Source organism: Chrysemys picta, chromosome 13 (assembly GCF_011386835.1).
Source record: "Chrysemys picta bellii isolate R12L10 chromosome 13, ASM1138683v2, whole genome shotgun sequence".
Lineage (NCBI taxonomy): Eukaryota > Metazoa > Chordata > Testudines > Emydidae > Chrysemys > Chrysemys picta.
Genome location: NC_088803.1, coordinates 32935562 through 32963306, shown reverse-complemented (window position 1 = coordinate 32963306; position 27745 = coordinate 32935562). Strand labels below are relative to the sequence as shown.

The following is a 27745-nucleotide window of genomic DNA, read 5'->3' as shown; positions in this document are numbered from 1 at the left end:
AGACGTTTCAAGGCACATGAAGACTCACGCCATCTCAAGTTTACACTTACCTACAGCAAGTCAACAGAAATGCTGAGAGAAGTGCTATTGAACACATATCTGAGGATAGACTAGTTCTGTGCTGAATTTCCAAATGGACCTCAAATGGAGAAATGCAACTCTGAGCTAGCGTCTAGACAGGCTGTACTCCTGTATGGCAAACAGAGCTCTTGCAAGGGTACTGCAAAGCAGAGTTTTATATATTAAATCCCCTTAAATGACTTACACCCCAATTCATTTCTATTCCCATCAAACAAAAGAAAAATACTGGGAAAAAAAAGCTTTAAGTACAAGAGCTGTCAATACAGCAATGATACCATTTGGTGTCTATGTCGAGTCCGTACCGTTCCTTCTTGGTAAAAGTGAGGTGCCAGTTCCAATAGCCAAGTGGATTCAATAGCAGTCACATCTCTCATGAAGTACCTGGAGGTCTGTATGACTTCATTGTAGACTACCCTGAAAACACAGAGAGAAAAAAACAACCCGTGTTATATAGCAGAGAGGGACTTGTCTCTGACTGTCTGAACATTCCACACTATAGAGATTACAGAGTTATTTCACGTATAAGATGCCATTGGGTAGTCTCTGCTTTGCGGGAGGAGAGTCAATTATAAAATACCCTCCGACCCACACCCACCAAGGTGCTCAGAGTATTGTATAGCAGGGCGATAAAAAGATTTTTAAAACTCCAGTAAAAAAAAATATCTCCACAAAACCATCAGGAAGAACAGACCGGGGGGGGGGGGGGGGGGGCGATAACAAGAAGAAAAGGGAGGGGACACTTGGAAGTATGCGGCCAAGAGCTCTCATACTAAACACCTCTGAAGGGGAGATTTTAGGTGTTGTGGACAGAGCACGACTGAGAAGGATGTTGAGGGTTGAGTGCAAAACCCTAGGCCCATCAGAGCTTAGTAACGATCCACAACCTAATGGGACAGTGGGATCCCTGACTGCAGGCACGAGTCAGGACAAGGCTGACGGGAGGAAGTGTGTGTTTTGAATAAGGCCAGGACATACACTGCTTCGAGCTTTAGAAAGCAAGCACACCAGTTTACAAATAATCTGCTACATCCTAGGCAGCCATTGCCAAGAATGCAGGAAAGTTCTCTCTAAGGCCTGTTACAATGACCCTCCATGAGGACTAAAACATCTCCATCCCCACACCCTGCTCTCTCACTCATCCAGTTCATAACCTCACCACACGGAGCCATCTTCCATACACAACAAAAAAGACAAAGCAATCGCCATCCTGCTTAGAGGGGGGGAACGCTTTTGAGAACAGAGGGTTAGTGAATGGAAGCAAGAGGAAAGTTCTCACTCTTCCCTTCTTCCCCAACACCCACTGACCCATTCGAATGCATCTAAAATTTGAGGAAAACCAAATTAAAACAAGAAGTGAGAAGTCACTATACTCACAGTTGATAGACAAAACACAGAGCAAAAGACAACATTCTTCCCTTACTAACAACAAAGAACAAAACCAAATCAACCCAACGGACACTGTCCATAGCCCAGTATATTGATTCACACATGAACATGCCCTAAAACCAAAACTAAACAAGTGGAGGTGGAAGGAAGATGCATGAGATAAGTTCTAATGGAAGCAGCACAGTTAAGACTGAGTGATCTGAATTCTATCTCCATCTTGAGCATCAACAGAATTGATTGCTAAGTTCCAATCAGCTACACCTGTGCAAACGCTGTGGTACAATTCAAAGACAATCAAGTTGCACAGGTGTCACTGAGAGCCTAATTTAGCCTGCAAAGTTTTTCTCACTGGTGATTATGCACAAAGTTGCAAGAACCTAGCTTGACTCCAGGAGCCCAGGCTGCAGTTGCTAGGCTGCCAATTAGAAAAACATTTTCATTTGTTTACTGAGCACTTTTGATATGAAAATCAATGAGACACGAACATGTAACATCCCAAGAGGACATACGACTAGAATCACATTTTAAAACCCACTTCCTTCCACAAATCTGTTTATACTGTCACACCTTCCTTTTCCTGAAGTATTTTGTCTCTTCCATTTTAGATCGTAAACTTCCTGGAGGAGTAACAGTGTCCCAGTGTGCCACGTACATTTACTGCACTATGTAAGTGTATAATAAAAGTAACTACTACCTTGTATTGTTCAAATATGTCTTTTTCAATGGGATGGCCTTGTTAGCCTCCACATAAACCTCAACATCACTGAACTAAGATAGCCTTCCCAGTAAGTCGAGGGACCCTCCTCAGAGAGCAATTCCTGTGAGTGATTTTACCTGCAGCACAAGGCTCTGGATTCTGGTATTTTTTAGGAAGGGGCCACCTGGCTCCCCTCTCTCGTCTTCACAGCTCTTAATACTTTTTAGTACCACGTTAATGCCACTTTTCCATATCCTCCCCACCTAGCAGTTTTATTTGGGTGTTGCCTAAAGACTATTGCAGAGGAAACCTCCTTTGAACTTACATTCTCGGAACCAGGATCTTCCAGGTGTGTTGCTACACTGAGGCAGAACAGAGTTATTAATGGGAATCTCCTAACAATGCCTGATGTGGAGTGCCTCCTGGTCTAGGCAGACAAGTGAAACCAGCTCTAGCTTACCAGCGAGGAGGTTTCTCTGCATACAGCACTGAGGTGGGATGGATGTGCAGTTCCTGGTCATCACGGATAGTCCTTGAAGAGAGGGAATTATGTCAGATTTAGCAATTGCAAATTTATTCTTAAAATGTATTTATTGGTGACCTTTCAGCCCCAGTCAAAATGCTAATAAATTTGAGTACTGAAAGAGCTGGAGCAAGTTAAAGAGGTGCAAAGTTAATGCACTGGCCTTTCAGTTGCAGAGATCAGGCCCAAATTCTGGCCAAGACACCAGTGAAAAAGTTTGGAGTTATCATTCTATGGGTTTGTCTACAGGAGGAGTTATTCCTGATTGATTAACTCCATTTATAGACAGTCTTATTCCAAAATAAGAATATCAACAAATGGAGTTAATCAGGAATAATTAATTCACTTTAAATTCATACCCTACATCATTCCAAAATACTTTTCATGTGTAGACAAACCCTAACACTGAATGGTTTTCTGCCCACATCACAAGAACAAGGTCCTGCAGGCTTGGATTAAGGTGCATTAGAGGTGCTATGGAATTGAAGCATTTATAGTTTCCTGGTCACATTAGCACATTAGTTAGTAACTATTAACAATTCCCCTCTCTCAACCTTACTGTCATCATTTAACCAACAAGAGAGGTGATAAACAAGCAAACAGCATTTGGAAACTGTTACATGTGACACTGCAAGACTTCATTAATTTAATGAGCCAACAAAACTTTTCTTGTTAGTCTATCTAGAGAAGCATCTGTTTGTTGACTATCCAGATCTGTCAATTCATAGAAGCATGCTAAATAGAAGGACAGTTCTAAGGAATTATATAGATCTACATACATATTTTACCTGTAAGCTCCAGTGGAGTGGCATTTAGCTGCATTGGCAAAGAATCCAGAAACTATACACCTCAGAACAGGATCTGGGTCACCTAAAGACGGGACTGACATGTTATTCTGCAAAATGTATTTCATAAACTAAGCTGATGCAATGATGAAAAATCCCCTAAATACTGCTCTTTCATCAAAAGCAACTTTGGGGCTTTCAGAAGAAAAGCTTAAGACAAGAGACTCAGGATTCTTTATTTCCCTCTCTTCGGTTTCACAATAAATCTCAATTACTATGTAAAAAACAAAGGTGCCAGATTACCTCCCCTGGAGATAGTACCAACCATAGCTATCTCACAAGGTACTATGAAGATTAAGTGGTTGCAGCCTGATTTTTAGAGGTGCTGAACACTTGCAACTCCAACTGAAATCAACGGGACTTAGGGGTGTTCAGCACAACTGAAAGTCAGCTCCAAAATGTCTATACCAGGGGTCGGCAACGTTGGCACGCGGCTCGCCAGGGTAAGCACCCTGGCGGGCCGGACCAGTTTTATTTACCTGCTGACGCTGCAGGTTCGGCCGATCGCGGCCCCCACTGGCCACGGTTCGCCGTCCCGGGCCAATGGGGGCGGCGAGAAGCCGCGGCCAGCACATCACTTTCCCGTGCTGCTTCTCGCCGCCTCCATTGGCCCGGGACGGCAAACTGCGGCCAGTGGGGGCCACGATCGGCCGAACCTGCCGCGTCAACAGGTAAATAAAACTGGCCCGGCCCACCAGGGTGCTTACCCTGGCGAGCCGGGTGCCAACGTTGCCGACCCCTGGTCTATACAGTGCTTTGATCATAATGAGAGATTTTCAAAGGTATAAATGGGGGGGGGGGGGAGTTTGAAAATCTCCCATTAGGTTTTATCTATGACGTTATTATTAATTACCACTACACAATACTGCTGCTATCAATTAAGCCACCAAGGTTTGAAGAAATTCTAATTGTAAAAATGGGCTCAGATGCTGCTCTGGAAAAGTATATTTTGAAATCCCAGTTTTATTTAACAGACATTATTTTTAGGCTGGCAAGACACAGTATTTCTTGAATGTAGTAAGAAAATAAACTGACATTTGGGCAACTCAATATTCAGATAAACTCCAACATGTATGACACAAAATCCTCATTCAGTGGCTCCTACCTTCACTGGATTTCTTTGGTACTTTAAATTTGACAAGAAGCTTTTTCAGCTGCTCCCTCACAGTGGTTGCTCTGACAAGCCCTTTGTAGTTTAGAAAGTGTTCCTGACACCACTGAGAACTCTTGCTGTGCTGTATAGCAACAATACAAGAACAGTTACAAATGCCACAATCAATCTCCCTACTGCAAAGTGTAGTCTAGTTCTGTTCCCCAACCACTGTGTTGTGTTCTGGTATTTACCGATTTGCAGTGGGAAGTTAACTGCAGCCAGTATGCATATGAACTGCCACTTCCTGCACAGTGTATTTCAAATAGAAATAATGGCTTCCAATTCATAAACACATTTCCAGCATTTATTTCCTACTAATGTATTTGAGTCATTTCTTGGGATGTGGTGGGGGAGAACAGTGTCAGCTATTTCATACTATCACATAAATGTGCTTCATCTCAGTATAAATTATGTCTTGGGCCAAAAAAAAATTTTTTTTGACTCCGATTTAAGTAGACATCTTTGTACTTTGTTTTCCAACATGCACAAAGACAATCAGTTCAAAATACATTTAAAGCCTGGTCTACACACAGTTTTTGTACCAGTGTAACAACTTCGGTTAGGGTAGAGCTCCTAGTGCACGTTATATACGTGCCTTACATTAGTATAGCTTATTACCTTTCCCTACACATGTATTATCCTGGTATAGTTAAAGATGTACAACCTGAGTATTTAGACAAGCACTAAGATTTCAATTAAACCTCACTGATCACTAAGCACTTTAAGCCATTGACAAGACTTTATATAATGATTAGGGATGGGATTTTCAAAAGAAGCCTGCAGGAGTTAGGTGCCCAACTTTCATTGAAATTCAAAACTATCAACAGACAATAAATGAGAACATGAATTTCTCATGTTCCTTTGAATGTCCCAGGATAACTGAAGATATGGAGGTTACAGTTAAGGGCCTGTACGTTACACAGCCACCGACTTTATGTCTTGCCAACGCAGTGGGATTATGTGAGCATCTGTGACAAATGTAGCCATTAATTAATTAAACAAAAAGGTATATTAGACACTTGGGTCCATATCTTACATAGGCTCAAGCTTCTAGGATTTTTATAGCAGGTCTACACTAACGCTTAAGTTGCTCTAACTTACATTGCTCAGCAGTGTGAAAGACCCCTCCCTTCCCCCCCGAGTGACGCAAGTTACAGCGACCTAGGCGCTGTCCACACTGGTGCTGTATCAGGGGGAGATGCTCTCCTTCTGACATAGCTTCTGCCTTTCGCACAGGTGAAGTAATTATGCCGATAGGAGAACTCCCCTGTCGGCATACAGCGTCTTCACCAGATGCACTGCAGCTGCGCTAAGTAGGGGTTCTAGTGTAGACCTGCCCTTAGTTTTGAGCATCAGGGATTAAAACCACTGGAACCCACCCTCTCCCCTTCCTCATCCTCAGGAATCCACATGCACTCTAACCTGCTTACTTTAATAAAAGCTTCATAAACATTAAGCATAGTGAGATGATCTCCCTCTTCCACAGCAAATTTTCTGTGTTTCCTGATCTGGAAAAAAGAGAAGAAATGCATTTTTATACAGAAATTAGTTTTTTTCCAAAGGTCATTCCTGCTGCCCTCAGTTCTTACTGTCTTGAGTATTTAGTGACCTTTAACTCTTATCATGTAACAACTCTCCCTTAACTGATATGCATGTTTCACTATCCAACATACTATATTTTCAAGGCAGAGCTCTAAAACTGAAATTAAAACTCATTTGCACAAAGGAAATGGGATTTACTTACTGTATGTAAGGTTATGCTCAGCAGTATTTCTACCTCTGAATTAACCATTTCATATTAAATAATTTTATCAGCCTGAAAATAAATTTACTTTTTTCTCTCAAAGGGAAGTTCAAAATGAACAATCTTCCTTTCCATGCACCCCAAAACTGACTAATACAAACTTATGATCCTAACATTTCCAAACACTTTCCTAACCCTCTGTAGTACAAGGCCTCCATCATTAGCCAAGGACTGTCTTCAGGTTTCACTACCGTACAGCTTCCCCTTTCTCCATTACCAAGCAGTATGGGCACAGACAGAAACGCTCAGTTCCACTCTAGCACGTCAGACTTTGCATGTCCCTAACAGATATTAATTACTGAATTGGCAGACACTCAAAGATGTGCTCTAATAAATTTGTTAGTCTCTAAGGTGCCACAAGTACTCCTGTTCTTCTTTTTGCGGATACAGACTAACACGGCTGCTACTCTGAAACCTGTCAAAGATGTGGATTAAGTGAAGAAAATTATGAGACCGAACTTACAGCCTGAGCCTTTTGGTTTGGAGGGAACATAAAGATGTTCTGAATCTGCATCATGGCAGCAATGCTCAAGATCTCTTGGGAGCAGCCAAAGTTTCCTGTAAAATAAGTGATGAAAGAAAATAAAGTTTCTTGCTTCCAAGATTATGGAACATAAATAATATCATAAAAAAGGAAGGAGAAATTTACTCTTAGATTTTCCAGAAGAAAGCATTTTACAGTAACGATGGGGGTGGGGGGGGGGGGGGGGACTTATTTCATTACAAAGGAGGACTTTGCTGATAAAAAGCCCCTTTTTGTAACATATGATGGGGAGTTGGAGGAGGGACATTTAGGAATTTCTCAGCAGTGGATCACTCAGTCCCTGCAGCAGCCATCAGGTACATGCAATCCGCTCTGCCATCGCATCTGCATGTTGTCATACACAGACCTGAGAATCAAGGGCTGGCAAATGGCTGTTACATTTTTGTCTGCACTTAGAGTACAGAAATAAAGAATATGTATGATTTTTTTACATATTTAAGCGAGACCTTTGTTACAAAAGGTATGCTTGTATGTACTGGGCATACATTAAAAACAACTTTTCTTACAAAGGTTTGTTCCTTCTTTTCCTTTAAAAGAGAACTTGGCAAATTATGGAGCTTGTGAAAGATATCAAAAAGCAGCTCTGCCTTCAGTACAGTGTGGGCAGATTCACTCCAACACACAGCTTTGCTAATATACCCCAGTCTCTATATTTCAGTCCTTGAGAACAGGGCATGAACTGTGAAGAAATGTATTTTGGTTCTGTGAGGAATACATATTTTCACTGGAGACTGAATTGAAGATGAACTTATTTCACCGGTGGCCTTAGCAAGCACTTCAAACCAGGTAATCAGAACTAAGAGGTTAAAGCATTAACTCACTGCGCTGCAAAGACTCATACATGTTCTTAAAATTATCCTCATAACTAGTCCCATTAACTTCAATAGGATTACTCTCCATGCATAAAATTAAGCACATGCATGAGTCTTTGCAGGATTGGGGCCTCCTATTATACTACTGAGCCCTGCAGTTGGGAACTATTATTTATTGTTTATTATCTAAGAAGTAACCTTGTGGAAGCTGAACAACTCTGTAAAAGATGTTGCCCTGATCCAAAAGTACAACCAACCCCAAAGCATTTTTCTGCTGGCATGGAGACCAATCACTTTTAAACCCTGTAAGGTACATTGGTGCAATACTGCAGGTCATGCATATAAATATGCCAAGTTATACTAGATAGACTAACTCTGAAGTTAAGATTACAGGAAGGCCTATGGGATGCATGGATGGTATCAAATGGTTTATTGACTTCTTAACTATGTATCACACCAAAATTGACTATAGCTTCTTTTAGATACACTAAGTATTATTGTCCCTGGGTAGACAGTATCTTATACTCAACACAAGACTAGTGATGGCACCTTGCCTTTTACCCACCTGATTCCAACAGCATCTTTGCAAACATAGGGTTCAAAGGGAACTCTGCTATTCTCATACCAAGAGGTTCTGTTAGGCGACAATGTTTATCCAGACCTGCAAGAATAATACTAAGTATTCAGAAAGCAGACCAAAATAGCATAGAAAATTATCTTAATCTTTGTGCCATCAGCTAATATCTAGCAGAAACTCACAGAAAAGCTTGTTGAGCTAGCAAGTATCCAACTGGGAAATCAGGAGCTCTTATAAATACTCATTAACTTTCCCATGAGTCCTCGGTACTTTTTAGCAAACACTACATTTACATAAACACTGGTTTCTTGCAAACACACAAGCCACTCAATCCATGACCAAGTTCTACTGGCACCTCCAGTAATTCAGGAAATATGTAACCAACAAGGTCACAGAGATCCATTCTGTAATGTATTTTGTATACACCATTTGGAAACCATTTAACCTTGCAAAGTAAGTTTTGTAGGAAAACTTCCACCTACTCTTTTGGAATTTGCTTCCAAGTTATTAGAAAAAAAGAGCATTGATAAGAGAGGAAAAGATTGGGCATGGCTAGCAGATACAGAACAAATCTCTGGCGTGATAGGGTGCCATTTTTCGGAGTCATATTTACTTGGCTCATTGACAAAAATAATTTAATATCAGCAGCACTACGGTGCCTATTCCAGCATAGGAAAAGTTAGCTGCAATCTGTTCTGCCTCATGCATCAGTAGCTAAATCAGCAGCTACATTCTAGCTCCAGAATGATGGTTGTTGGTGATGATGCACAGAACAGAAGGATGACAGTTTGATTTTCAAATTATTATTGCTGAGTACAGAGTTATGTTATTTTACAAAAAGAAAAGACTTGCCGCTTACAATCGAAGTACTCTCTACCTGAAGAACTAAAATTAATTCTCTACCTGAAGAACTAGTTACTTAGATTGTGAGCTCTTTGGGGCAGGGATCATTATTTGTTTGGTATTTGTACCACGCCTAGCACCATGGGGTCCTGATCCATAAATGGGCTTCTTGACTGTCCCCGCAGTAAAAATAATAATATAAATGTGCAGATATACATAAGTTTACTCACATAAAAAAGGGATTTAATCCCTATTGTAACTGCAGACACCAACACAACTTTAACTTTGCAGTTATTGCCTCCAAAATAAAAACAAAAAATCCCTTGGATATCTGAGAGTATCAGTTTCAATCTGAACAAACCACACAACCCGCTCTGAGCCAAATGGCAGCGGTAGTAGCATTTTTTGAGCTTCTAGAAAACATGTGGGAAACCAGTGGACAACATCTCTGCACCTTTCTGCGATTCTGTCCAAGGGTGCAGGATTTTTGGCAGAACATCAAAGAGCTAATCAGGGATCTTATCTCCCTCTCAGTTTGAGTCCTCCCTAAGGTGGTTTTGCTGTGTATCTACCCTTGCATTACACTTCTGAGCCAATGGGAGAGCACTGGTTCCCAGCTCAAAAGGGTTGCCAACAATCAACTAAGCTCACAGGTGAAAACTCTCTCGTCCTCTTTTCACTGAATGGAATGAGCACATGAAAAACCATGGCCACAAAAGAACTTACAGCTCTAATGCTGTATGTCACAGCATGGCATCCATGAGTACAAGGAAAAAACAAACACCAGCCTCTTGGAGCCACAGAAGCCTGCACAATGTATTTCAAACTTACTACCCTCTTCCCAATGTTTCAATTGGGAAGCACATAGTCTATGTTTCGGATACTTCTGAAATGAGGATAGGTATGGTTTTGTTTTACTCCCTAGCTTTCTTGTCAAAAGTTCTTAATGCGAGTGTGAAGGTGGCGTCTTTTTACTGGAAAAATTACAAGTTTCTGTTACTGTTGTAGCATGCGACACAAAATGAAAGACATGTCCACTGTACCAATTAAGAACTTCAGTGCCAAGCAATTTATCCAAGTGAACAAATGTCGATTTAAGTGCCTAACTTTAGGTACTGATCAACTTAGTATCCTCAACCTAGTTCCTAATGAGCACTTCATAATATTGTAAAATCAGGAACACAAGAACTGCCACTGCGAGCCAGACCAGTGGTCTATCTATCTCAGTATGCCATCTCTGACAGTGGCACATATCAGATGCTTCAGAGGCAAGTGCAAGAAACTATGCAGTAGACAATAATGGAATAATATTTCCTTCCTAAATCACAGCAGTTAAAGAGGAGTACTTGTGGCACCTTAGAGACTAACAAATAAATTTGTTAGTCTCTAAGGTGCCACAAGTACTCCACGTTGTTTTTGCAGATACAGACCATCACAGCTACCACTCTGAAATCAGTTAAAGACTGGCTTATGCTCTGTGCATGAGAGTTTACAGCCTTTCTAAAACTCCTGGGGTATTCTTGTTTGGAAAAGGAATAGAAGATACTTACAAGTCAAGACTGAGGTACATTGACAAAGTCATGGACTGAGACCACAATAGAATCTAGTACAAATAGTATTCTCGAAAATAAAGATCTGGTTAATACTCAAGTTAATACCCACACACACATTAAAAAAAATGACTCAGTAAAACGCACATTGATTTGGATTTGTTCTCTAGTAACAAACTATAAATACAACAACGAAAGTGTAGCATGCTCACCTCCTAAAGCATACAGCAGCTCTAATGCTTGCACCATAGACTGTGCAGGGGGTGGCTGTGAAGAAAAAACAAACTTTTTTAAGCTGTCACTGATATGGGAATACGTGAAATTTCCTAGTGAGAATTTTTAAGTCCGCCCTTCTTCAAGGAGTATTCCTGCCTCAAAGGCACCAATTTGAGTCCTCTATATTCCCTTTTTCCCAGATGCAGTATTTTCCCCCAGCCTGCTCCTACAGAATGGTGGAAGATGTCTCAGAGCATCACCTGATGTCCTCAACTGACCAGCCTGGCTCATTAGACCCACAACTCAAAACCCTCTCCAGGTTCCTGCATCCCCACTATGATGCTCTCAACATCCTGTGACCACATGGAATAAGTCCAAGCTAAAAACACAAACTTGGATTGTCCAATATAGTGATACTATTACAGTGTCAGACCAATTGCTTCCTGAATTCTCTCAATTTAAATTCTATTGTGTTGGGTTTATCAATGCAGATGTAACTGGAAACATTACAAGGAGATTCACTAAACAAAGTCTAATGATTGCTACTTGCCATTAGTTAATAAAAATTAAAGTAAGTGCAGAGGCTTGATACTGTTGATACATCTTTTTCTCCACTTCACGGAAAGGCCTCCACAATTCTACTTTGGACAAATTGAGGATTTTCACCTTCTAAGTTGTTCAAAGTCATTCTTGCTCATTCTTTGTTCTCAAATACAAACTGTACAACAGTCTAAAAATAGTGGCATTTCAGTAGTGCTGGCAGAATCATGGAAACCTGATACTCCTCCACAACACGGTATTAGGTCATCAATTGCTTCTTCCAAAGTAACAGAGTATTGGTTAGCAAACAATGACCCCTGGGCCTCAGATGGTCTATACAGCACTTGCTGATGGTCTACAGAGAGCAGGTAGGTCACATAATATGGGATCTTTGTCTTGGTTTCCAGTTGCATCTACAGGCATCCAGAAACTTTATTGCAAAGAAGAGCCTGGATATCTGTAGAATCAACAGGAAACAAGGAAGAGCCAACCAGTCACATAAGCCACTACTGTAGCTACCACAGGAATGTTACATGATTACAAATGGTACATTGATTAGGAGGTGGTCCATAAGACAAATAGAAAAGGAGGTGCTCAACAAGATATTTCTGTTATGTGGTCCACACTATGAAGAAGTTTGACAACCCTTGTAATACAGAATTTCAAACAAGAATCCAGGACTTACAGACAGGAAGGGGAACCTGAGCACGTTGTCTATCCCCAGAGCTTTCAGCTGCAGGATAACAGGGGCCAGGTTACTGCGCTGCATCTCAGGAACAGTAGATTGAGGCAACTTCTCAAAGTCTTCCTCTGTGAGGGGAGAAGTCAAAGCTCCATGTGATCATGTTTCAGATTCAAACACGGATTATATTGAGCCAATATCCTCTCACTGTCTCCAGTATCAGAGGGGTAGCCGTGTTAGTCTGAATCTGTAAAAAGCAACAGAGGGTCCTGTGGCAGAAGACTGTTAGTCTTAAAGGTGCCACAGGACCCTCTGTTGCTTTTCACTGTCTCCAGTTTCAGTTTAGCATTATTAATGGGAGTGTACATACTACTGAGGTGCTAACTGCACCAAAAATGACTGGAAGTCAAATAAAAGAAACTTATATCTCTCACCACACCATTTATGCGATTTGAATCCTAGTGGGCAAAATGATTATTAAATATAAAAATAAAACAATTTAAAAAGGGACTGTCCGGGTTGATAGGCTCCACATTTGACATACTTCTTAATTAACTTTTTAATGACTTTATACACATTTTTCAAAACTAAACATTTAATCTTTTTTTCTTAACAGATCAGTGTTTCTAAGCAGTCAGACAATAACAAACAAGTGTGCACACATTCTGAAAGCAAACGTTTTTATTAAATGGAAAAATGCTTGCAAAGGCTTTTTACAAAGAGGAAAATATCTGTTCACTTTGGGAAGAATAACTCAGGGTCCTGTTATTAATACATAGGCAATGAGTTTTTTAAAAGCATATAAAGCATTATTATTTGGGTTTTTGTATTTTAACCCCCACTTGCTATTTTATAGAGCCCTTTTTAAAATATTTTCCTTATAAGGCCAAAATCAGGAAAAATATTTTATACAAGGTCAACAAAAGCTGTATTTTACATTAGTCAGTTAACTTGCCATTCTAATACTGTGACTTCATCAAACCTATAGCCCACACCCGGTATTGACTTCAACTAGCTACATCAAGGTACAAACTACCTGTGTCTTGTCTCCATTAGGATTTTACATCAAGTTCGCTAGTTTGATGTAAAAAACAAACCTTTTTTGCAGTGAAGACTTAGCGAAAATTATCAGAATTAAACTGGCTCTCCCAGCCCACAAAGTAATTCATATGCAATAAGAGCTTTACACATTTGTGCCAGCACTACTCCCTTTAAAAATCACTACAATAGCCATGATGTTTGAACTACTACGTAACCTACAAAAGAACTCTGGTAATAACTTGAAAAATTTGGAGTATACTTGTGAGTGCAGAGTCCAGATATTGGCATTTCCATGAAAAATGTTGGAACACTACACTGTATACTGACATGCAAATAAAGATCTTTGCTTCAAAATTCCTACTCAACACTGCCATAAGTGGCTTTGACAGCAGAATAGTGCTTACTCCAGCCAGGTATGCAGCCATCTGGACATTTGTATCAACTCATCAGAGTTCAAAAGTAAGCTACAATAACATAATTTAGCATGGATATGAGTACAACCAACCCCACTGTACACTCAACCCTCAAAAGTCCGTTAATGTGGGACAAATACATAAGAGGTAGAAAGTCTTTGTTCAACATAAGAAAAAAGACAAAGCCTTTGCATGTGGCTAGAAAAAACACAAAAGAAGAACAAGTCATTTTGAAAAGTTGCTCTCCCCACTGAGCATACTAAGTCGCAGTACTGATAAAACACACTAAGTACTATGGTTTATTGACTTTGGAGCCACAGTATTATTTTGATTGTCTCCCCAGGTAGTGCATTACATGCTGTTTCAGATATGGAAGAGGTCATTCGTCAGATCTGGGATCACAGATGAGAAAGAGCTCTCGCAATATGGCTGTTCCCTAGAATCTGGGACAGGTATCTGATTTTCAAAGGAATGAGGGCTACACTAGTGAAAAGCATTCTACAGTTAACAAGAAATGCATTATAACAATGGAGTGTTTTAAATCACAGACCAACATAACGAGAGACCTACACAATGAAGTGTACAGACAGCCTACTGGAAAGATGCCTTTTAATATGGTATTACATAAACCTTACTATGATCATTAATCTTAACCACACACAGAGCATGTGCCCCCTACTCTCACTCCCATACAGTGCTGGAACACTCTCTTGATAGAACTAAGGCAATAGTAACCATGGTAGTACTCTGATTGCAAACAGTGGGCTCATAAATACACAGAATAGACCAAGTTTACATTTAAAATTGTAATTGTAACTGATAGCCTAGAAATTTAAAGACACACTAGGCCTATTTAAATCTTAAAGCTTCAGTAAAACGAGAGGGAATCTGAAACATGCAAGCAGCTACAGAGTTATACTGAAAAGCCTTTCCTCACAAAAGGAAATAGCCAAGAGCTAAGTATTTAGACTGCAGCTTTTTGAAGCTTACCAGTTGACTGACTGAATCATTTATAACAACTAATCTCACTACACCAGCCTCACTGAGCCTCACGCAACAGGCTAAGCATTTGTTTATGACAGCTAATGTTCCAAGAGGAATCACATGAGCAGGGAATTTTACCTTTAATTATTCAGACGATTTCCAGACATACGTCTTTGGTAGACGCAGTATCTGAAAGAGCCTTTTCAAACATAATACAGAACAAAACATAACAGATAAATAGGTAGAATGAGTTGGAGTAAATTCTCAGCCTACAGCAGCCCAGAGATATCAACAAGAATGCATTGCTTAGTGGACTTCATGGTCCAGACTTAGAGCAGCATCTTAGGTTTGCAATTGCTGCTGGTCTCACAGCATGTCTCTCTATCAGCCTGCTTTTGCAGGTTATTAAAAGGCCTCAATTTCAGAGAGACTGAAAGTGCAGCACAAATGGGGTACTATGTCTATAAACCTGTATAACATGCATGCATGGGTGGGTTTATTTGCATACAAAGAGGTGTGGCCTGCATATCTTGTGGGGAAGATTTTCTAAGGCTGCTGGAAAATTTGGCCCTGAAGTTTTAATTATTTATTACATATTTACTCCTTTGTAACTGTTCAACTTAATACAGTATAACTCGATTAACACCTACTAGTATGAGGCCTCTGGTGGATGATTACCATACTGTCCGCATGATGCAAAGACCATCACGGTTAGCCAAGGAACTTTATACTAACATCACCCTGATCTAATGCAAGTGCAAGTGAAATGGAGACAGTGCATTCTTGGTGAGAAGTTAACTATAGAATTTGCTTCCTGCCTCTGTTCAACAAATCTGTTGACTTTCAGGTCATGATGCAAGGCTTTTGCTGGTGAAGGTCTGGTGGGAAGAGTGAATTTGTGAGATGTGGAGAGACCTAATTTTGTCAGCTGTTGTAACTAAAATATTTGTACTGGTGTCCAGGATGAAGCACGAACACAAAATCACAAGAGTAGAAAATGTAAAATAAACACCAAGTTAACGTTTAATAATGACAATCAGTTCATCTATGTATTTGCCATATGCTATCTGTTTTGTTTTATTACTGATTGAATATATGTAACTGACTTATACTTCTTGTTGAGAAATGCTGAATCACTTCCAGACAGGGGTCTGTGGCCCTTGGTCAGAGCCAGTGAAGACTGCATTGTTTAGAGACCTGGGTTAACTAATCCATGCGAGTAGTGAAGGGAAGTCACTAATTCCTGCTGAAACATAAATTCCAATTCTTTACTTCATGATTTAATGTTTGTGAACAGAAACTGGTAAAGCTAGCTGCAAGTCCCACAACAGCGAGATCTCCTGTGCAACACACCGCCTACCTGTGTAAAGTCTATAACATTTTCCAGAACGATTCCGGCCTGCACGACCTGCTCTCTGATTAGCTGATGCCTTAGATACCGGGACAACCACAAGGCATTCGACTGCTGTTTTTGGATTATAGGCCCGAAGCTTCACAAAGCCACAGTCGATCACAAATGCAATCCCATTAATTGTGATAGATGTCTCAGCAATGTTGGTGGCCACTATCACCTAAACGTATCAGAGAACAAAGTTATTTTGTGACCTTCCACTTCTATTAGTGTTAAAACCTGCAGTCAGTGCAATAGGACTCTGATAGGAACAATTTGGAAATAACTCAGTTAAAGAAGCTACATGGAATGCATCTGAGAGCAAAAAGAGGTTATACATAGATGAAGCAGTTCACATCACACTAGTGAGATATTGACAACTTGAAATCTGTCAATTTTTATGATTTTACAAGCATTTTCCTATTTAAACTGCTGTTCTCTCCCACCAAAAACCAGGGAAACTGTCAATACAAGGAAAATCATGAAATTAACTATATACAAAGTGCTAACAAATAAAAACTGAAAACTGAGAAAAATGTTTCTCTGTAATTTCTGTCTGTTATAATCCCAGGTGTCACTTGTGACAACAACAAAAATGGGGATGGTTGATTTAAGCTGACAGTTTCCCCTTAAAGTTACATTCGTCACCTTCGATCTAAAGAACTGCGAGAAAATGCTAGAGCAGAGTACAGAGAAGTTTAATTTTTAGTTCATCTGAAACAGCAAAAATTAAATCCTCGTTGTTGCTGACCAGTATCAGATTCACGAGCAATTAGGGCAACTTTCCAATTGCTCATCCCCCTCCAACAGCGAGTCAATGATATAGCACTAGTTAAAGCCAAGCAAAGGCAAAAGCTATGATAGCTCACCCCAAGCAGTTCTGCCAATATATCTCAGTTCCAGACATAGGCCTCACCTAAACAGAAAAGCCAAATGGTCCCAATTGCAAGGTAGCTCTGTGCTGTGGAAAAGTGTCCATTACAGGCTAACAGGACAAATACGTGCAAACAAGTTTTAACTAATTTCTTCAGATCCAATTCTAGAGCATTAGCCCAGTGTGCCACCAAGCCTCCTTTTATTACTGACACAGTGTCTCAGCTGTATAAATTGAAGGAAGAAATCCAATTGGAAAAGTAGGCAAGTGCAGAGTACTTTGAAGAAGAGGATGAGAAGCTTGAGGTGAATGCAGAAACACCACGGGAGCCAGTGCAGAGACTTAAGAATGGAGAAACTGATCAGGTGGATGGAAGGGAAAGATGATTATAACCATCACATTTTGGGGAGACTGAGAAGGTGGAAGAAATAGAAGGAAGCCAGAAGAGTCTGCAGTCACTGAACATGAAATGATTCCCTCTATACTGATAGTCTTCACTTGCGCCTTCTGAAAACTGATAGGCAATGATAGCTGGTGCATAAAGACTGCTTAGAGTAAACTCAGAGACTGCTTCATTCTAAGGATGCGTGGGCAGTATCTTCACAATCTATAACCCTTCTGGATGACAGGCACTATAGCAGTATTATATATGGCAGCCTTACCTTTCTGACACTTTGTGAAACTCTCTCAAACACTTTCATCTGCTCCGAGGAAGGCAGCCCAGCATACATGGGAAGAACACGAAGGTGTTTCTTCATCCCAGAGCGAGAAAGGACTCGAGCCTGTTCTATTAGCATAGAAACGATGGTCTCCACCTCCTCCTAGAACCATATCAAACCAGAAGACAGACCAACAGAGATTAAGCCTTAAAATTGCACAACTCACTCCCAGTTGCATAAGAAAAAGGTATACACAAAGTTTGTCGCTAGTATCTTGTTACTAGATTATGAAGAACTTCATATTGCAATCATCCCTCTTCTCTCTTTTATGCTTTGATCAGGAGTGAAATAGTTAACAATACTGACATCTGAACTGCCTTAGCTTCAGATTTTGGACCCAACCGAAATTAATGGCATTTGACTCCTTTCAAAACTTTTGTTTCAGGCTGCCTGCAAACTGAGACAAAACACCACTGCATCAATTAGCTCAGTTTTTCAAAACTTAATTTAGCAACAATAGCGGCTAGAGAATTTTTCTTTAAAAAAAGCTTGAAATCTGGAGCACAAGATGTCAGCCACTACAAATAGCACCAATTTGCCTAGCTTCCTTGAGACAGCCCAATTCAACCCCTAAAAGAAAAGCATGTAAACAATCTAAAAAGAAATAAAATGAGATGTGAAAATGTTACCCATAATGCTTTGCTTGTTCCCTTTATTTACGTGGTCAGGAAAAGACATTGCACTAAACAAGAAATTTGGCATGCAAGACAGCAACAGGCTTCCTTCACCTGCAACCTTTCCCACTCCTAACACAGGATAGCTAAACCCAGTGGTGGGCAACCTGTGGGCCGCATGCAGCCTATCAGGGTAATCTGATTGCAGGAGGCGAGACATTTTGCTGACGTTGACCATCTGCAGGCATGCCCCCCCCCACCTCCCAGTGATTAGGGTTAGGGCTCCATTCCCAGCCAATCGGAGCTGCGGGTTAGGGTTGCCTGCAGACGGTCAACGTCAGCAAAATGTCTCGCGGCCTGCAATCAGTTTACCCTGATGGGTTACATACGACCCACGGACCGCAAGTGGCTTACAACTGGCTAAACCACTTTTATTATTATTTTGCATCAAAGTACCACCTAGAAGACCCACCTGAGATCAGGGCCCCCTTGGTGCTATGCACTATACAAACACATGGATAGGACTTGACCACACTTGAAAGTTAATTTCGATTAAGGTTTGATATTAACTTAAAGTGCAATAGCTATTCCTGAATAATTCCATTTGTGGACACCTATTCTGCTATTCCTGAATAAATTCATGTGTACATAAACCCCTAATAAGATAAAGTCCCTGCCCCAAATTGCTCATATCTGAAGTAGGAACCTACACTAACAAGGTAGCAATAGTTACTGTACAGTTGTTGGCTTTGCAGTCACATTGTTCCATAGCACCCATATAGAGTAATAAAAAGCTTGTCAGAAGGGGATTAAAATCTATACAATAGCAGGAATTAAAAAGAAAATTGGAAAATATTTCTTTATCTGAAGTACCAGCTAGGTTGAAATATTACTGGTCAAGTCATTTTAAAGATATTTAACTTAACTGACACAATCTTACAAACTTAAAAACTTAATAGTCACCACAGTTGGAATTTCTACTGATTAATGAGGATTTACTGGCATTTTAATAACTTGGTGAATTAGACTAGTACGTAAAAGTTTTGCATTGTTTCTCTGGATAGTGAGAATGAAAGTGCACCGTAACATCAAAGGACATAACTCACCATAGCACCAAGTGTTTGACTTTGAGAAATCTAATTTACTCTGCAGGTAGGATTTTCAGAAGGGTTCAGCGTTGGCCTAACCCTGCTCCATTCATTTCAGTGCCTTTAATGGAAGCAGAGTTATACCAAGGATGAGTGCTTTGAAAACTCCAGCATACATCGAAGTAGAGACTTTAAGCAAAAAAGAACAGCATCCCTTTTGTCTGTACCTGGCCAGTTAAAAATGCCAATATATCTCCATCACTCTCTGTCTGGTGAATTTTCATCACAGTTTCCACAGCTGATTTGACATAATCCGGAACAGGGCTGTGGAAAACAAACAACCAACCAAGACTTAAATGCATGAACCAATATAATCTTCTCTCTTTAGTAAGAAAGGAACAAACTGTTAACTTTGCATAGACACTACAAATCAGTCATGTGTTCATTTAATTCATTATGTATCTCCAGGAAATTAACCAGTCAACCCTTGGGCCTTCCTGTATCCCATATCCACCAAATCAGAAGCATCCCATTTGTTCCCTTCATACTATCATAAGCTTTTACAAAAATGTATGATGCTTTTTATAGTAAAAGTATACATAAAAAGCAATATTTTAAATATTTTTGTTTCCTAACAGATGACAAGCAACTCACTCAGGTGAAATTCTAGTGCAAATACTATGGGCTAAATTTTCAAACAATGGTGAAACTGTTTACTGCAAATGCACTCAGAAAGGCTCCTAATTGCCTAAGTCTTGTATGCAAATTTTTTGAAAATCTGGCCATAAGCATTTCCATTTCCTAATATTCTACAGGCTTTATTTTATAGGACCATTGTAAAATTTGGATATGCTCCCATTTACATGCAGGAAGAGTGACATTTTCCCATACTAAATGTGATAACATGTCAAGGCGTGTTTGTACAAATGTGAGTTAACAGGTACTCAAAGAGGGAGGTGCATAAATTAGAAGGCTCATTTGAACATCTGATCGTAATGGACTGCTATCTGAGTGACCCCACTGATATCAAGGGGCTGCCCGGGTTTCCTTTAGAAACCTTTTCTCCCCCAGAGGTGTGTAACTCACCTGTAGAATTTAGACATTATTGAGAAAAGACTTATTTGTAAGAGGCTAGACACATTTCTTTCAAAGCAAACCGAGGGAAAACCAAAAATCCAGACCCACCAATTTGTCTGTAACTTAGACTGTATGTCTCGTCATGGTAGCCAGGCCACAATGTGCTCAAGGTGGGGGATGGCCATTAGTTGAATGGGAGATCTTTAGATAAAACCCAAATGCAGCACAAGTGGTGATGATGCTTAGAAGGTGCAGTAGTTCATCCCCAGCATGGTGCATGACACTGTTACCTAGTTTTAAGTAGCAATTCCTTTACTTCTTAGATGATGTTCTCCTTGCAGTTCATTATTACTACTGTTTCATTTTAAGCATCCCCCAATAGCATCTGGAGCAAACAGCATTGGGGTGAGGGGTACATAACTCACTAATATGTGACAATGTACCGATCACACCCACAGTTCTTTGATCAACAAAAATGCAAACTAAGCACTGTATACGCGTGGGGTAAAAGAGCTGACTGCTGCCATCAGACCTGTCCATCCCATTCTGTGGAGGAGAGGGAGCACGAAGCTTCTGCCAGGTTTGCCCATATCCCATCTGTGGAGGGAGGGGAGGTAAATAATGAAATAACACTGGGCTTGCACCCTCAAGGGAAGGAGAAGCATGAAGATGCCACTGAGTCCCTGCAGCACTTGTCTGAAGTCTGTCCAGAGGAGAAGGGAACAGGGGAAGGTTCCTGAAGCCCTTCTCCACTGAAGTCTGCTCCTGATGCTCACAAAATAGGAGAAAGACGCATTCAACTGCAAAACAATTTCAGTTTTACAACCTTAATGTGTTAGTACCGAAACCATGTAGTAATATTTTGAAAGCATGACTGAAGTCCCCTTAATAACTGAATTCCCCCCAGAGAACTCCCCAGACACTAACTAGGTAATCTGAAGTCATAGGTGCATATTTCTCTAGTCATCACTTACAAGGATTAAACAGGAACAGACCTCTGTATGTAAAAAATGTCCACCGGAAATGTTCTCCCTTCCACGGTAAGGATCATGCTGGTATCCCTACTGGGGTCGTTGGTCTCATTTTGATTGAAGAAATCTCTAAATTTCTTGATAAAGCAAATAAAAATTTTTCCATTTTAAGTCAGTTTTTGAAAGAACTGAGGCAGACCCCAGAGAATACTGAAGAATGTCAAGTTAATGTCACTTGCATCTTTCCAAATCTGACAATTTGTTATTTTAATAAAGTTGAAGTCCTTGTTTTTTTTAAATTAAGGCTAGGGTTTTGGTGCCCAAATCCTATTTAGTCTCAGTGGAAGTTGGGTATTTAAATCACTTGAGACCCTTTGGAAATCCCTGCCTAGAACTCTTTTGTGTAGTTATTATGTGCATACTTTTGTACACCTACAGCTAAACTAACAATTTACACATTCAGTCACAGTAATCAAGCACATGCAGACCATGGATCTCTCTTTTTAAAAATCAGAGTTAAAGTGTTTCGGAAAGGAATTGATTTATATTTATTAAAACATGTTAATTATTAATGGATTAATTTAATATATTAAATTGCTTACATATGTGTTATCAACAATACATTAAGAACATAAGGGATTCCGTAATTATTGCAGTTAACTACATCTCAAGGTTTCAAAATATATCCATTTAATAACAAATGTGTAACAAATATACTGTATATAAATATAATGTATATACTTAGATATAATATAAGTCACATATAAATACATGGCTAATATGTCTCTCTCTTCCCTACAAGATATTTGAAATGTAACACTTTTTTGATAGTATACAACTCCTCAAAGATTTAATGGAGTATTGTAATGCTATCTCATACTTTTACAAAATATATTCCAATATACATGTAGAATATTACCAAGTATGGCACATTATCGGCACTAACTTAAATTTAAATGCTAAATGAACAATATAGATTTTTTTTGATGCATTAGTCTTACTTTGTGTTTATTTGCTAATTAGCTAAATTCTATAATTCTCAACGGGCTGTTGAGTTACTAGTGAGAAATAGTAAGGTTCTACTGCAGAAGATCATTTAATAATCTTACATTTTTAATAATCATTGATTGTGTCAATTTGTCATCACCAATATAGGGCTTAAGTCTTTTGGTTTTATTAGACAGGAAACAAGCTAGATTAAGCAGCAGGAACATCTTTAAATAAAAACAGCCATTTAGGAAAGAAATAGCCACAAATACATGACAGAAACTGATTCATATTAAAATAACCTGCCAAAAAAATGAGCTTACATAAACAAAACTGCAAAAAAATAGAAACACAGCTATTTCACTACTTGTAGGTTCTTTTTGCCCATCACCACCATTCAGACAATTCTCCAGATAAGCAGACCATGTAGGACGAGATGTCTTTACCGCTAGAAGTGAAACTTCCACTTGAGCTCACTTAATTTTTAAAACAAACTCGTAAACTGTACCTCTGCATCCAGTGTGGCTGATGCTACGATCACTCGAAGATCCCCTCGTTTCTTCTGAATCTAAGACAGACAGTAAGAAATTAATGGAGAAATGCCACTCACCCAGGAATGATTAACAGACATGAGATGTCCTACAACATCTTGACCATCAGTAACTCTTATGCCTGGTCCACACTAACCCCCCATTTCGAACTAAGGTACGCAAATTCAGCTACGTTAATAACGTAGCTGAATTCGAAGTACCTTAGTTCGAACTTACCGCGGGTCCAGACGCGGCAGGCAGGCTCCCCCGTCGATGCCGCGTACACTCCTCTCGCCGAGCTGGAGTACCGGCGTCGACGGCGAGCACTTCCGGGATCGATCCCAGAAGATCGATTGCTTACCGCTGGACCCGGAGGTAAGTGTAGACCTATCCTTAGTTACAAATACTTAACAAGCCACAAAACAACTGAATGAGTTAAAGCTCATCCAGCAAGGACTGTGCAAGACTCTTTTTTCAAACACTGGGATAGGCTAACTGGTGTCTGTTCCAGAATGATCTCGGTAATCCTATTCCTCATGCCAGAAAAATCAGGAGAAAGTATTTCCAAGGATACAAATCACTTCATACCAGATCGCTCATAGGGAAGCACTATCAGCTGCCATGGAAACAGATTTACTTTACGCCCATGTGGGATAAAAGAAAAGAGGAGTTATGTGTTGTGGAGGCAACAGGGTGGAACCTGAGCGCCAGCTGGGGAAGGCAGAAAGCTGTGTATAAAGAGAGGGTTTAGACCAATAGATGCATTATAAACCTTTGCTCATGAAACTTTTCCCAACAGGGCCACCAAGCCGTGCAGCAGGATTAAAGGATTAATGGTGAAAATCAAAACAAAAACTAAATAGGGAAGCTAGTGAGGAATAACCTTTTTTAACAAACCGATGGCAATGTCTGTATACAGGGTTCTTTCATGGGCTTCATCCAGCATGAGGACACTGTTAAAGCAGAAAGACAAGGTTTCAATAATCAGATCTGATTGCCTTTGGAACCAAGACATCCTGTCTCAAAATCCCTACACTTTCAGAGAAGTGCCTGGAATTTTAGGCACATCACTCATTAAAGTCAACGTATGCTTGTAACTAAAATCCTCTCAAAAACAGAGGGAAATGCAGCAAATTACCAGTGATAACGCTTTAATTTACTAACCATAACACCAGGCATTACAAGTAGGGATAGGCAAGCTTCTTTTGCCTAATTTTAAACCTTCTAGAATATCATGGGTTTGAAAGCTTACTCAGATGTTACTGTTCACATTCTACTTCAGTGAGATTGTGGAGAGAAGAGGAGCAGAGAGAGAAAAAACAACCCTGTGTATGTGTGTGGGGAGGGAGAATAAAGATTGAAACATGGAATGAAGTGGGGAGGGAAAAGAAACAGGAGGGGGAAATAGAACACAGGCTGTATATTAAGCATCATCAATGCCAGCTAGTTTTTTGAAGAGGTGCATGAGGGAATTTCTTCTATCCTTAATACACAATACAGACTTTCCTGGCACTACGGATTTTGTTAGTTTTTTAGTGATAACCCTGAGGGGAAACGTGGGTTTAAATTAGCAAACAAAATGATTTGCAAACTAATTTAGCAAACCCAAACAAGAGTGAGACGTTAACAGAACAGCAAATTCCAAGAGATTCATTTATCCCTACTAACAAAGCCATTGCATCCAAAGATGCTTCTCAGCAACATTTATTTTTGCATTAGGGACATGGTCTGCTGCTTTTCCTCTTTTGATTTTGGTTTTTGTTTGCCCCATCTTCTCAGTAGCTCAGTTTACGCAGTGAAAGTGCAGTTCTGCTCTGAAAAGTCACTATATTAAAAACTGCAGCTCTTTAGTCAACCAGCCAAAACAAGTTTTTACTCTCGTTGACCCTGCAGAGCCAGTACAGCTATACAAGCATGAGCTGTATTCTATTCTGGTTTGTGGATAACAACGATTAACTAAATTTTGGTTGCAAATTATTGTTACTGATGCACGGGCTGCAATGAACCCAGCTTGACTTTCAGATTGTGTCTGCAGGGATGGCAGTAAGGAAAAAAAATGACTTGAGTTGAAAGAAACTGAAAGAAACTGAAAAAACCCAAACCTAAACTGAATTCTACCACTGCCTCCCTACCCACCCACCCACAGAGACTTTTTCAAAGTACACCCTTGTTGTAAGGTAGGTGTTTTCCCTTTCTACTATAAACCTCATTTTTCAGGGGGGCTTATTTCTTGACTCTGCTTAAATGTTTCTGGACTGAAACAAAATGCTCAGAATTGTACTTATGCCAAGTCTTTGTTTCATGCACTCCCCTGAATTTAGTGTAGCATATGCTACAGTACGCAAGCTTCCTCCCACAGCTCTGCTGCTGGTTCTTGACCTCCTGAAGCAGGCACTAAGTGGTGCTGTGTTGCATAGTGGTTCTGTGAGGCAGAGATTCAGACACGAGCGAGGGTGCATCTGTCCAGTGGCTGCTTGTGACCATAGTCAGAGGAGCAGATGTTCAACTTTAAATGAACAAAAGCAAACCCTCCACTGGGCTAGGTTACCCAGGTTTACTTGGGTACCTTAGAAACCTTCCAAATGTGGGGCACTGTTTGCATGTAAATTATTTCCTATAATTCCCTAATAAGGCTGACATTCAAATGCCAAGATCAGCTTCAGTCTCTGGGATGTTTATTAACTGCCTTTTAGCCGGAAAAAAATTCAGACATTTGCTATGGGTCTGCCAGTCATCAGCAAGGATCTGCTCCATGTAACATGTCTTTACCTGTATCTCGTTAACAGTGGGTCAGCCATCATCTCCCTCACCAGCATACCATCGGTCAGAAACTAAAATCAAACACCAAGAAAAATGAGTCATCTATGGCTCACGCTCAGCTGGATAGGCTATTTATATTACCTGTTTGTAAGAAACTAACAAGTATTCTGGATTACAAAATTCTATTTATATTGCCTTTGACACATTTTCTATGTGCCTTTCATGCTCTGCAGTGTCAGCTACAGACATGTGCTTCTGAACGCTAGTACTGAAAAACAGTAAGAGCTACAAGTAAGGGACACCAAATCAATCCAAGTATAAGCAGATCAAATTTGTGTAAGAAATTCATATTTAATTTTTTATAAATTAAGTTCGTTCTTGTGCAAAAACATGGACTGACAGCACTAAAGACAGCAGTTCCTCATTCTGGCCTGCCATCATGCCTCAACCTGCCTTAAAGAATGCCACATGTATAGAGTGAAAAGCTTCTTCATTCTCTGTGCCCGCTCAGTTGTCGGTACCTCTAAAGAAACTGCTTAACAAGTGTCAGGTAGCTCAGATCAGAGTACAGATGATGTTTTGTGATATGGACATTTTCCTCTTAGCTAATGAAACCACAATCTTTTCACAAAAACTATAATTTTTAGCTACTCTGGACTTAGAAACAAAACCTTTTCAGTTTACTCATGAGTTGGACATGGCCCTGACCTAGATATGAACTGATGACTGAGGCAAAAGGCTCCATATTTCTTCCCTTACCAATCCCATAAGCACCCAAGTACTAAAAAATATTTAAGAACTGTTTTGTAAATACACGTCCTCCTATTGTTTTATATTGCTTTTTAAAATTACTTTGAATTATTCAAGCTTTTGACAATACTTTTTATAAAGGTAAAGTATTAGATAAATCCTATTCACTGTTATTATTCCATAGAAAATAAAACAAACTCTCTTCTCCACATAACATAAATAATTGCAATATTCCCCAATGTGATAACAGAACAAAGCTGTGAGGGGGGATACCAGAAAGCTACAGCCCACATGAAGTCACCTTCAGCTAGTTTGTTCATTCTCTCAGTCTAATTTTATCTTTAAGGTGGCTAGGATAGCCTAGCTTCAATTCATTGCAGCCCTTCCTTTCCACTTCACTGGTATCTCAGGTTACACTAGCACTGGAGCAATATCTGATCATAACCACCTTGAAAAGCTCCTTTGGGTTTAGAGTGGTGGCGGCTGGTATTAGGATTATTAAGATTTAAATAACCATTTAAACATTTTAAACATATGCAAACACACAAAGAGGGTAGAATCAAGAACCTTACATAAGCTGACAAAGTCCTTAACAATGAGCAAAAAAAAAAAAAATACAAAATTAAGACTGAAAATTCAAGTTATATCCCTTAAAAAAAAAAAAAATACTCCTTTCAATAAACTAACCCACCATCCCAGAAATAAGGATTATAATACAGCACTATACCACTTCCTTTATTAAACTTTAAAAATATTGAAGGCAGTGTGACTAATGACTGTGGCAGGGGCCTGAGAGCCTGTTCCTCATTCTTCTACTAACCCACTGTATTATTCTGTGCAATTCACCATTCTGTGACTCAGTTTCACAATATGCAAAATGGGTATAGTACTATCTGTTCCACTCATTGGGTGTTACAAAGCTTACTTAATGTTCACAAATGCACTTTGAGAGCTTCGGCTAACCATTTCAGGATACCGGCACTCTGCTTAAATTTCACCTTAATTCTTGTAGCCTGTGGGTCCGTGCAGTCATCAAATCGAATACAATATCCAACTTCATGACCCAGCACTGCGCCCCTTTCTTCAGCCACTCGGCCTGCAACCTAAGAGAAGAGAGGTTTTGCAATGCAACCGAAACGGTACAATGGAAATCTGTTGTAAACCACCTCCTTTTCATAGCCTTGTTTGGGAGTGGGGAGGGGGGAGAAGTAGGAAATGTGGAGTGTGAAAATACTGTCATTTGCACTGATTCCACTGGACTCAAATTCTGCTCTGTATAGCAATATGTCCTGAA

The 27745-nt window shown here is 39.9% G+C and overlaps 1 protein-coding gene across 1 annotated transcript in view; it reads right to left on the bottom strand.

The window, feature by feature from the left end:
• The window catches only part of DHX35 (DEAH-box helicase 35), a 46150-nt gene that overhangs the window by 6391 nt on the left and 12014 nt on the right, over window positions 1–27745 (bottom strand). The window contains 17 exon segments of the mRNA XM_065565855.1: window positions 384–495; window positions 2625–2696; window positions 3476–3557; window positions 4638–4767; window positions 6116–6193; window positions 6953–7047; window positions 8411–8506; window positions 11028–11082; window positions 12257–12381; window positions 16052–16262; window positions 17618–17776; window positions 19604–19700; window positions 21449–21561; window positions 22920–22979; window positions 23825–23894; window positions 25711–25772; window positions 27450–27554. Coding sequence (XP_065421927.1) covers window positions 384–495; window positions 2625–2696; window positions 3476–3557; window positions 4638–4767; window positions 6116–6193; window positions 6953–7047; window positions 8411–8506; window positions 11028–11082; window positions 12257–12381; window positions 16052–16262; window positions 17618–17776; window positions 19604–19700; window positions 21449–21561; window positions 22920–22979; window positions 23825–23894; window positions 25711–25772; window positions 27450–27554 — 1722 coding nt within the window.